Genomic DNA, 13200 nt, shown 5'->3' with positions numbered 1-13200 from the left:
CTCTCGGCTATAATTAATACCCATAGGATTCTCATTATTCCATGTTTAGAGCGAGTGTGGAGGCTGTGATTCGTGCTAACAAGCCAGCTCCCAGAAAGCCAACGTGTCAGCAGCTGAAATGCCTAAAGGCTTGAGAGACTGGCTTGTGACCGGAAGGTCGTCGGTTCAACTCCCTGAGCTCGTGCGTGAATGAGAAGCTCTTTCGTACCAAACACTGTAGAGACAGCCCTGAAGGAGGGATGGTAATCCCTGTCTGTTCATGTTCGTATGTCTCGTTTGAACTGGTGGCTCCCAGGTGGAAATATCTTTTAACTTAAAGAATTCATTCATTAATTCACTTAACTCTACTCTCAGTTTAAGAAGTTTCACATTGGGAATGCTTTTAGTTATCATTCCTAATCAGCTGTATTTAGAATCAGTAGGTTAAGTGAACTTAACCGAGCTATTTGACTTTAACATTCTGTTTACTCCCTTTGTCCTATGGGTCATGACCCGCCCTACCAAAGCCCCAAAATATATTTTGTATGATGAAACCACCTGTTATTTATCTATTCAACTCAATTCAATACATTTTTTTATCATGTATTTTTTGTTACACAATACAAAAAGACAATCACCAGTTTTCAGGATTACACTTGAAAAGGCAAGGCAAGGCATCTTTATCTATATAGCGCATTTCATACCACAGGCAACTCAATGTACTTTACATAAAGACAAGGCATTAAAAGAGCAGAAAAACAAGCAATTTAAAGAGAATAAAAAAATAGAATAACATTTAAAACACAGTTAAAAGCAATCAAAGAAGAGGGAAAAATAAAAATATAAACTCAACCATAAGCACACCGAAAGAGAAATGAGAAAAGAGAAAAAGGTCTGAAATGGTCTTTCCATACTTGTCAAGACCTGAGGAATGCTAAAAACAAAGCACATGCTTTTCCATTCATTCCAGAACTGCGTAGGAACCTGTGAGCTAGCTTGGGTACATGAGCAGCATTATCCACTGTAAACATGAAGATTCCAGCTCCATCCCCTCAGAAACTGACAATGCATTTCTCACGCTGGGAAAAATCGATAGAGGAGGCAAAGAGACCAATTTGAAATCCTGCAGCAGCAGAGAAAGCTTGCAGTGTCAGTCATTTGGGACACGAATGTATTAAACAGTCGAATTAATGGGAAGATGGACAGCTGTATATCACACAGCACAACGTGTGACTCACCGAGGCAGAAAACTATCGTTCTGAGCTTTAGTGGCTCCAGATGTAATGAGTAAACAAGCCGTGGATGTGTGCGGCAACAGAGGGCGGAACAGGCAACTCTTCAAAACAAGAGAAATGGAGCTTCAACTTACAGCTTTGCACACAAAGCTGCAGGTGTCATCATTATTTTGAGCCCAAGTGCACTTTGCTTTTAACCTTTTATTCATCTGGGGAGCATTTCTGCTGAGCACGCAGACTTTGGCTCTGCACTGACCTGCTTCGTGTTTAACCGAACAACCAGTGAGTTTGTTTACCTGCAACTTCTAACTCTGTAAACGGGGAGAAATCTGTTTAAAGTGCAGTGTTACCGGCAAAAACCTCGGATTCATTTGTGTTGTTTGGAACTTATTGTTCTGCTCTTTCCGACAAAGGCCAACGGGGGAAGCTACAAGGGTGCACAACATGTGCTAATGTGCAGTTCCCCAATTCATGTTCACACAAATAATAGATATTCCATAGCAAACCACGCTTGCCTGAAATATGAATAGTCTCTAGGACATTGTGCAGTAATAATTATAGCAACTAGAAATAAAAACCCAGACAGATTTTAAATATAAAAGAAGTAAGCAATAAACGCTCACATTAGCTTGGCTTGATAAACAGATGACTCAGTTACGTGACAGCTTGAGCAGTGAGGTTCCTGGCTCGACTGTGCAAAGACTGGACCTTAAATGTGTGTATAAATGCACTGACCGAGCTCTGGGTAGCTCCAGCAGAGAGAAGATATATCGAGCTACAGGACCAATTAACCTCTAATGTCATTCTATTTGCAGCACTTCAATAAATCAATCATACAGTGAAATAAACCCTGCAGCGCTGAGATGTTCAAGATAAAACGTCATACAGAGCTGGTATGAAAAGACCTCCAACTGTCCTCTCAACTGTGTCTCACCCTGCAGTACTTTATAGAAGTGTATCAGCCAGTCAGCAGGAGGGTTATGCTAATAAGTTGCAAAGATACAATCATTTTTCACTTTAAAAATGAGCCACTAAAAGAACCTCTAAATCACTCTGAACCAAATTGATTTATATTTTGGCTAAACATGAAATTAATTAATAGATATTTCCATTAAGTTATTCATTAATTAATTTTTTTTTTTATATCTTAAACTGCTGAGCCCAATCAGTCATGATGGGAAAAAGGGAAGCCGGAGAAGCTGGCGATGAGTTTTAAAATAAATATTGAATATGTAATATGAACAGTGTGAACATTTGTGCACATGCAGAAAGCATGCTAGCAGCATGACAAACCTGCATCACAGTTGGGTAATATGTCAGAAAAATGTGGTAACTGGTAATTCCTCGTTTTGCTGTCTGGACCAACGTAATTATTACATGTTTTGTCATAAGGTTGAATTGTTGAGGCAACTTTCGGGTGTTCTCTCTTCTATTTTTCCTGGTACACTGTAAAAAATCTAAATCTTACCAAGTATATTTGTCTCATTGAGTATCTCATTACACTTAATATAAGACACAACTGCCTAACAAGTACCATTTCAGCCAGATATAGGGACTTGTTTTAATACAATACATCTTGAATATCTTGTTAAGTGAAGAAGTCTTGAAAACAAATTGTTTTGAGTCATATTTCACATGAAACAAGTTTTTTTTTACATTTGAAGAAGTTTTTAAGCTAATTTCAAGATCACTTTTATCTCAAAAGTCCTAAATATCACATCTTATTTCAGGAAATCTTGACAAGCCGATTTTCACTAGTTCCATTAGCAGATTTTTTGCTTATTTCAAGCAAAAACGTCTTGTATTTGTTGTTTTTTTACTTATTTTTGGATAGGCATTTTTTCCAGTGTAGACCTCAAACAGCAAGTGGCCAGGAGGCACTCACAGCCTTTAATCCTGATTGGCTGGAAACCAACTCAAATCCACCTGCAACAGTTGGGGAAAGCCCACTTTTATTTAGATAATTTAGATATGGCTACTACTGTTTTCACAGCTGGCATCCCAGTCCTGATCCTAGGGTCGCCCTTATTTCACAGGTTTTACTCATTTTCCCTGTTCGGCCCCAGATTCCTATGAAAGGATCATTAGAGGGTCCCAGCCAGACTATATGATGAGGTGATGCATTCGTTTGGATCAGGTGTTTGGGGCGGAGAAACATCTAAAACATGCAGGGAACAGGGAGTCCCCAGGACCAGGATTACAAAAGTCTACCTCACTCTAAGCTTCTTCCAGATGGATGAGCTCCTGTCATGCGAATTGAGGCCCACCTCCCTCCAAAGAAAATTAATTTGAGCCACTTATACCCCTCATTACCCACAACTGTAGGTGAGAGCATTCTGTCTTAGCTCCTCTTTCACTAAAACAGTCCAGTACAGCAACCGCAGACTGTGGCCAATGTCAGGATTCTTTATTCCTCAACCAGCTCCTTCAATATTAAGTGATTCATCGAGTTAAAATGTCATATATTTAGCTAGAGGTGGATAGAGTAGCCAAAAACTGTACTCAAGTAAAAGTACTGTTACTTCAGAATAATATGACTCAAGCAAAAGTAAAAAGTAGTCATCCAAATAATTACTTGAGTAAGAGTAAAAAAGTGCTCGGTGAAAAAACTACTCCAGTACTGAGTAACTGTTGAGTAACGTCTGATTTATTTGTTAACACAAGCATTCAATCAGACAGACAAAAATACTAAATAATCATCTTTAGGCAAATTAGAGTTCATCCAATTGATAAAATAAATTAAAATGAAGTATTTAATTACAAAATAGCTTAAATTAAAATAATCCAGGTAAATTCAAGAACTTCAATAAAAAATAAAAGAGACTTAGGAAATGTTTAAAACATATTTAACCCATATGTAACCTAAAAAACAAACATTCACCTATCCATGGGGGAAAAACGAGTTTAGGAAACTTACCGCTACATGTTTCCTCAAGTTAGATGTTGAGTTTCTGCTGAAATGTGCGTTTGTTTTGGTTAACACAGAAGACACATAATGGAGCTGCTGTTTCTCACTCTTTGTAAGGTAAACATGTCCATGGTCCACTGTTCTCTCCAGCGCTGCTTCAGCTCATTGAGGTTTGCAGCTCTGGTTTTTGCACAGCTCTCTGAAGGTCCCAGCACAGCATCTCAGTCAGGCTGAGGTCTGGACTCTGACTGGACCATTGCATGGAAATTATGACAAGATAGCATAAAACAAAACAGTAACAATCAAAATAGATTAATGAAGTAGTGAAAACAAAAATAACACAAACTAAGAATAGATAATGGATAGATGGATAGATGGATAGATGGATGGATAAATAGATGGATGGATAGATGGATGGATAGATAGATGGATAGATGGATGGATAAATGGATGGATAGATGGATGGATAAATAGATGGATGGATAGATGGATAGATAGATGGATGGATAAATGGATGGATAGATGGATGGATAAATAGATGGATGGATAGATGGATAGATAGATGGATGGATAAATGGATGGATAGATGGATGGATAAATAGATGGATGGATAGATGGATAGATAGATGGATAGATAGATGGATGGATAAATAGATGGATGGATAGATGGATAAATAGATGGATAGATGGATGGATAGATAGATGGATGGATAGATGGATGGATAGATGGATGGATAGATGGATAAATAGATGGATAGATGATAGATTGATGGATAGATGGATAAATAGATGGATAGATGGATAGATTGATGGATAGATGGATAAATAGATGGATAGATGGATGGATAGATGGATGGATAAATAGATGGATAGATGGATATATACATGGATAGATGGATGGATAAATAGATGGATAAATACATGGATAAATAGATGGATGGATAGATGGATGGATAAATAGATGGATAAATAGATGGATGGATAGATGGATGGATAAATAGATGGATAAATAGATGGATGGATAAATAGATGGATAGATGGATAGATGGATGGATAGATACATGGATAGATGGATGGATAGATGGATGGATAGATGGATTGATAGATGGATAGATGGATGGATAAATAGATGGATAGATGGATAAATAGATGGATGGATAGATAGATGGATGGATAGATAGATAGATAGATAGATAGATAGATAGATAGATAGATAGATAGATAGACTTTGTCAGGTGTATCTTTTCTGCTGTCTGTCCCTTGAGGGTTGGTAAAGGCTTTAAAACACACACACACACATCAGACAGTGTGTTAACGTTGGACCTTTGTGACCCTTACTGTGACCCTTACTTTGTTACACATTCTCCGTGTGTGCCTGTCTCTCCGCTGAGCTCTTACTTTCTTTCTCTAATACGCCGGGTCACTGTTACTTTGGACAGTGACCGATCCTGACCCGTCTCCTGCCTGAAAAAGAAGATGGCTTCACATAATTGTTTTCGAGCTCTCAGCCTCCCATAATCACACATCCAGACTCGCAGCAAAGGAGTGTCAGTGTCTGCACGCTGCGGTTCCACAACACTGTGCGAGTGTTAGTTTGAAGGTGGTAAAAGATGCAAAAAAATCTTATTTTTATGTCTTTATTGTTGTTTTCCTTCTTGAGAAGTGCTATGAAAACAGGATCAAATAGGTCCTGAATGGTAAACAGTGGCTTATTGTATATTTTTGGTTAAAATGTGTGGTGTTTTCTTTGATTACTTCTCTTCATGTTGCTTTTTCTATCATCTTTCTTTGTCTAAATGTGTCACCATCCAGTGTAAAATAGAAAGACAGTCAGACGCTTTGCTTGAGTAAAAATCATTCATGGTTATTGACGACTTTAAAACACTAAACCACAGCTGTTAAATTGCTAAATAAAACTGCAAAAATGATTCAATTTAGCTCCAATCATCAGCTTTTATTCAAAGAAAAGCAGATATTTTGTTGTGGTTTTTTCTTTAGACGTGACATGAACTGGAAAAAACATTTTTTTTTTATTGGGTGTATTTATTGGGGATTTAATGCTTGTGAAAGCACAGGCAGAGAAAGGATGGTTCAACCAACCTTAGAGAGGGAGCCAAATTTGATTTTCTCCTTTTGAAAATTAAGTCTGTTGTTTCTTTTTGTCAATTTATCTTTGAACAGATTCTGGGTGTCCATTGCTGTTTCTTTTATTATTCGCATTTAGTAAATGTGAATAATAAAGCTAATACAACTTGAACTGATGCTCAGAAAAGTGTATATGTTTGCTTTGGGTGGTCTTTGCCTGTTTTAACTGAGATATGATGCACATTAGAAGGCATGGAAACCATTTTGTGAATTACATCTGATGGCAAAGATTAGGATTACGTGGCCTGATGGGATATAATCTACCAGATAATCCCAGAGATTAAAGGGATTCCTGATGAAGAGCTCTCTGAGTCTCGTGGATGTCCACCGCAGTTGTTGTTTTTCCTCCTTGAGGTTTGTTTCTGGTTAGGTCAGATACTTCCTCTACTGAATTACAACCACTGAGAACGTAGCCTGTACTGCCACCTTCTGGTGAAACTACACAACCTGGGTAATTAACTTTAAAAAAAAAGTCTTTTTGGCTGCTTTCTCTAAAGATTGCTTCAGATTTGCTTCCCTGGTGAACCAAAGCCCGGCTTGTGTTTTGTGTGCAAAGATTTAAAAAGAATATAGAGTAAATCTGTGGTATTAAATACATTTTAATACCCAGTTGTATGATGACACTTTTATCTTATTTTATCTTATTTGATTTTGTTGTATTTTATTGCTTTCACTGTTCTTTTATTGTTTTTATTTGTTTTTACTTATTCTTCTCTTTATTTATTACCTGCTCTAAAGCACTTTGGTACACCGTAAGGATTGTCTGTAAAGGGCTGTATAAATAAAATACATTTACATAAATCGTGCAAAGATAGATTTTTTTCCATTACATTTACATTACATTACGGCCATTTTGCAGACGCTTTTATCCAAAGCGACTTACAATAAGTGTGTTCAACATCGGTACGCAAAAGAATTTCAGGTCACAAGAAATCATAAGTGCATTTCCTTCCAAAACCAAACAGCTAAGAGCATAACTAGTGCTAGTTTCCCACCAAAATGTTGTATAAAAAGTGTAAATTTGTCCTTCTGCACATCTGGCAGTTCATCTGTTGTTATAATGTTCTGGTTTCCACATGCTTTTAGCCATATATTGTATTTTTTATCATAATTTAGTGTTAGTTTCGTGCCTGTCTCCACATCTTTATCACTTTAATCACTTTATTTTAATAGAAGCAAAACTAAAGCAGCGCTGGGAAATGTCAGCTCTCTAAACCCAGCCAGACAAACACATAAAAGCTATAAAAAAAAGGATGAACTCTGTCTTTTTCTCTGCAGGAGTGGGTGTACACTCACGGGCAGCAGATCCGTCAGCAGCAGCACTGTCTGTCTCTGTCCACCACCTTCCCTGCCTCGCAGGTCCTTCTGCTACCCTGCAACATGGCGGACGGCAAGCAGGTCTGTAACACACACACATGCGTAGAGTTGAAGCACACAGGTGGTGTGCAGCTGCAGGCGAGTCATATGGCTGATAAATCCATCTAAATGTTAATTAATCTAAAGATAGATTTATCTAAAGATGATTGCTGTACACACACGTCTACACGCAGTGCAGGGGTGGATGCTTGACTCCTTTTTTTTTCCAACAGACATCTTTGAATACTCTTAGCTCGCACATGCACTCGTACACATTCGCGCTTGTCATTACATGACCACTGGGCACCTTGACGGCGTCCCAGAAGCCCCTGCAGCAGAGAACAACCTGACAACCAATAAATCACCTGAGAGAGGAGAGGAAGAACAAGTGGGGGGAGGCGGGAAAGCAGGAGGGGAGATGAAGCAAGACAAGAAAGAAGAGGGGGGGGGGTGAGAGGAAGTGTGGAAAATAAGAAAGACGATAGAAAAGCTTCTAATTGCACCTTCACCAACTGGTCCAGTCTGTGTTTGTGTTAATCCCGTCTGGATCCTCGTCATCTGAAACAAATCAACTCGATTTGTGGATTTGATCAGACGTGAAAAACCACGTGCATGTTTTTACATGCTTTCATTTAGCTTTTATTCTCTGTTATGTCATGGTGGTGCCTGGAACTGCCTGGAACCATTTTTATCTGAGGATGCTGAAATCAGGATTTTATTAGAGCTGAGCTTCAGTCTGGAAGAGTTGACACGTCGTCTTATTTTGTGATTTTCAGTTTCTGACATGTTTGGCAGACTGCCGAGATCCATGTGAGTCCAGCTGAGGGATACAAGCAGGATTGATTCGTCCCAACCTCATTATTTAGGTGTGTTAGTCCAGTTTTAAGAAGATTTTAAATGATTTCAGCTGGACTAACATGTTCACGTGCATTTTAAAGGTCTGGTTTATTTGTTTATTCTATTGTCATATCAACATGCTTGGTGTGAAGAAAAGGAGGAAATTAAGACTGAAAATGTAAGGTAAACAGAGATTTTAAAGGTCAAGGACTTGAAAGGAGGAGGATCTGAAAACAAGAAAAATGTTAAAAGAAAAAAGCAGGCTTTAAGCCTCCAAACACCGCATTCCTGTTTATTGCTTCATCATCGTGAGACTGCATCTTCCAGAAGTCTGAATATTTTTACACCTCAACAATAAGCTCCCCTGTGGCAGCAAGATGAAAGGAAGTTGAGGTACAGTCGATATGTTCCAGCCAAGGGCGAGAATCAGGGGGAAAGTTGTTGTTTTCCTCAAGTTTTGACTGAGAACAGGTTCCTAGATGTGAAAACCGAAGCTGCTAATTAGGAAAGTGGTTTATTCTGTTTCAGCACATGCTCTAATTTAGAGACATTCGGTGTTCTGTACTGTGTGTGTTTTATGTGTACTTAAAGGTGGATTTTGGAAAAGTTCTCACCACTAGGGGGCAGAGATTTCCCAGATGAGGTCTATGCTTACATAACTATTTAAAAGTATTTCATTCATTCTTTTTTTTTCAATTTCCCATCGACTTATTGCCTTTTAATCTTATTCCAAATTGATGCTGAAAACTTGTCCACGTATTTGTCACATGTTGGCTGGGCTACGGCAGTTTTAGCTAGCTGTTCCCTGAAGATCTTTCCGCTGATCATCATAAACACACAACAAGCCGACATCTTGGAATCAGCTGTGAAAAGATAGCGCTACAACATAGTGCTAACAATACAAGCTTTTCACTTTCTGGACATTATTTGACATCTCTATGCTTTGTGAGTTGTTTTCGCTACTTTTAGACTGTATTCGAAACCGCATACTTCTCCTACTACTCATACTAACTTTTTGAGTTAGTAAGCGAGTTTGAGTAAGCAAGAAGTTCCCGGATGCATACTAGATTCGCCGAAATGTTGGGTATGCATCATGAGGTTACTACTCATACTCAAACTACCCAAGATGCAACGTAACGTGACGTCGCCGATCGTCATTTCCTGTCAAAACGGCAGTTTCAAGCTAGCTACAACGAGGGTAGGTTCACTTCCTGTTTTCAAAACAAAAGCACCAATTGTATCGTAATGGCTTTCCCTATGATAAAAGGCAACGGGTGTTTTATTTTGTGAAAATAAACGCAAGTGCATTTAGTAGTCTAGCTTTAGTAGCGCCGAATTCGTCGGAACTAAAATTGTAAATAGCCGGTATTTTGTCAGGTTTTCAACACGTTGGGGATCTAAACGACTACTTTCTCACCTGAAAATGTTTAAAATGTTACTAAAGTTTACAGAGTTTAGAGCTTAAGGGAGATCAGCTTCAGGCTGGCTGATATGTAGTATGTAGTATGCGGTTTGGAACACAGCCTTACTCTTACTGTTACTCTTCTTCTGTTGGCTCAGGGCAGACTAAACACTACGGTGACTCACGTCCCACCTAGTGGTGCAAAGTAGTATTACCCCGAAGATTCACAGTTGTATATCTCAGCTGCGTAGTACACAGGGTGTCTTTAATATATATTCATTGGTATTGTTTTTTTCCAATTCTGTTGAACACAACACGCACGCACAGCTCAAACAGGCAGGTGTTACACACCTGGGGGAGATTTAGCTCAGATATCACACTTGAATAAGAGGACTAAAAAAACAACCACACCAGCATCTGTGTGTACGTTTTATTTATTTGTGTTTGCACATTGAGCCACTGAGGCGCATCTCTGTCATGTAGCTGAAACTTGTAAACCTTTGTACTGACACACAGTCTGCACTGTTGCATGTCCTGGTTGAGTGTGTGTCTGTGTGTAGGCAGGAAGTAGGGCGATGATAGCTAATTATAACAGAAATCCACCAGAGAAACAGTCCAGAACTGACAGGTAAAGACACAGCGAGGAAGAGAGGCGGAGTGGGCTTATAATAAAGATTGTTAAGGACAGGATGGATGCAAAAAAACAGAGATGCAGCTAAACAAGCCAGAGAGTAAGAGGTAAATATGACTGTTCAGCTTATCGGCAGCAAAGTGGGGTTCAGGGTCTTTCCCAAGGACACTTTGAACTGCAGACGACTGACCTTCAGACTGGCAGACGCCTGCTCTTCCTCCTGAGCTACATCTGCTCCGAGGTAGACCGCTGTGCGTTTGATGCACCGCTCTGTGCTGCGGGGGGCCAAACAAATTCTTATTTACACTGGAAAAAATCAAAGTCTTACCAAGTATATTTGTCTAATTTCTATTCAAAATATCTCATTACACTTAATATAAGACACAACTGCCTAACAAGTGCTATTTCAGCCAGATATAGGGACTTGTTTTAATACAATACATCTGGAATATCTTGTTAAATGAAAAAGTCTTGAAAACAAATTGTTTTGAGTCGGATTTCATATGAAACAAGCTTTTTTTTTTACATTTGAAGAGGTTTTTAAGTTAATTTCAAGATCACTTTTATCTCAAAAGTCCCAAATATCACATCTTATTTCAAGAAATCTTGACAAGCCGATTTTCACTAGTTCCATTGGCAGATTTCTTTTGCTTATTTCAAGCAAAAACGCGTTGTATTTATTGTTTTTTTACTTAGTTTTGTAGGGGCATTTTTTTCAGTGTACAATGCCAGGCCGTCAATGTAAATGTGTTTGAATAAAAGTTAAATAAAGATACATTTAAAGAAAAAGACCAAACCTGTGCACATAAACTGCAGCATGTGTGCAGTCAACATGCAACTCAACACATTAATATTTATTCAATCTTAAAAGCATTTATGATAAATGTTTTGGTGTTTAATGAACATTTTATCCCACAGAAACACCAATATTTGTAAAAATTTGAGGAGTGATAATTAATTTTGTCTCTGTATTACAAAAGAAAAGAGAAAATATGTAAATTGTCTGTTTTTAACCTTTTAACCAAATCCTTCATCAATCTCTAATGCAGTCAAGATGAAAAATAAATATATAAGTGTTGATATTTGACTGAAATTTGACCCATGTGGTGCTTCTAAATATTGTGCTTGTGCTGTTTTCACTTTGGAGCCCCAATTTAGAGCCCTCTCAGACGAGCTTTCTGTCCTTTCTTTAAGGAGTCTGCAGGAATAGTTCTCCAGGCTTCTTGAAGGACATCCCAAAGCTCTTCTTTGGATGTGGGCTGCCTTTTGTTCCGTTCTCTGCCAACATGATCCCACCCTGCTTCAGTAACGTTGAGCTCCGGGCTCTGGGGAGGATTCATCCCTCCATCAGACCTGCTGCCACTGATTTTCAGCCCACTTCTTGTGTCCTTTGGCACAGCTCAGCCTTTTCTCCCTGTTTCCCTTCCTTAAGAACGGCTTCCTGACAGCCACCCTTCCATGGAGCCCATTTCTGATGAGGCTTGGGCCAACAGCAGATGGATCAGCTGAAGGTCCAGATGCATCTCTCAGCTCCTGTGTCAGGTCTTTGCTGGATGTTTTCCTCTTTCTTAAGGACATCCCTTTCAGATCCTGTTCATCTGCTGTAGATAGTTCTTTAGGCCTGACACTTCTTCTTCTGTCCTCCACTTGTCCAGTTTCCTCAAATGTTTTAAGGACACACTGCACACCATGCTGAGATATGCCAAGTTTTCAGCTAACAGCTCTTTGGGAATCACCTTGTTGCTGCAGAAATCCTGTTTTCTGTCTGTCAGACTGTGTTATCTTTGCTGTTTTTCAGAATAAACACTAACAAATGATGTGTCTTTGCAACAGGTTGCCAGTAAAAATGCTGAAAGATCCAATTTAAAATAGGTGCTTTGCAAAGTTGTCTGTTATGTGTGCATACAACACTTGAGTTAGGAGCCTTTTTTATACTGGAATGATTCATAGGTCAGAGTTAAAAAACACACACATTCCTTTGAAAATGATCTACAAGGAGTTGACTGAAAATGAGTGAAAAAGCAGCCAATGTCCAAAGAAAAACTTTGAAAGACCTTCAGAGAGCCTGGGGAACTATTGCTCAAGACCACTTTAAAAGATTACAACAAAGTCTGGCTGCTTAAATATAAAGAAATGAGGGCTGAATCAAGACTTTTAGAAGAGTACTGTGCACAGATAAGAGAAAAAGACTCCATCAGATTAACATTTTTTACCCTCTGCCTATTGGAAACTGCAAATTAGAGCATGCATTTCAGCTTCATGACAATGAGTTCGAGGTTCTTGAACCTGATTTGAATTTTCTCAACTTCAAATTAATTGAGAATCACCTTGTTGCTGCAGAAATCCTGTTTTCTGTCTGTCAGACTGTGTTATCTTTGCTGTTTTTTAAAGTAATGCAAACAGTTTATAACTGGTTCTCTGGCCTTTTTTTATACTCAAATGATTCTGAAGGTCAGTGGTGAGAGATTTACAAGAAAAGCACATTCCTCTGAACACGGTGAGGTACAAGGACTGAATTACAAATGAGTGAAAAAGCAGAAAATGTTCAAAGAAAAACTTTGAAAGACCTTCAGAAAGCTGGAGAACTATTGCTGAAAACCAAGAAATTCTCAGTTTTTTAGGAAGTAAAATGCAACGACATAAAGGCCGGATCAAGAATGTATTTTTTATTTTTGCCTTTTCTATCAACTTATTCACTTATCCACTA

At 38.6% G+C, this 13200-nt stretch overlaps 1 protein-coding gene across 1 annotated transcript in view; it reads left to right on the top strand.

Annotated features, from left to right (window-relative positions):
- The window catches only part of galnt14 (UDP-N-acetyl-alpha-D-galactosamine:polypeptide N-acetylgalactosaminyltransferase 14 (GalNAc-T14)), a 230055-nt gene that overhangs the window by 210958 nt on the left and 5897 nt on the right, over window positions 1–13200 (top strand). Inside the window, exon 14 of the mRNA XM_075459231.1 lies at window positions 7546–7665. Coding sequence (XP_075315346.1) covers window positions 7546–7665 — 120 coding nt within the window. The remainder of the gene's footprint in view (window positions 1–7545; window positions 7666–13200) is intronic.

Source organism: Odontesthes bonariensis, chromosome 24 (assembly GCF_027942865.1).
Source record: "Odontesthes bonariensis isolate fOdoBon6 chromosome 24, fOdoBon6.hap1, whole genome shotgun sequence".
In the NCBI taxonomy this organism is placed as follows: Eukaryota; Metazoa; Chordata; class Actinopteri; order Atheriniformes; family Atherinopsidae; genus Odontesthes; species Odontesthes bonariensis.
Note: the sequence above shows the minus strand (reverse complement) of the source record. Positions and strands in the feature narration are given on the sequence as shown.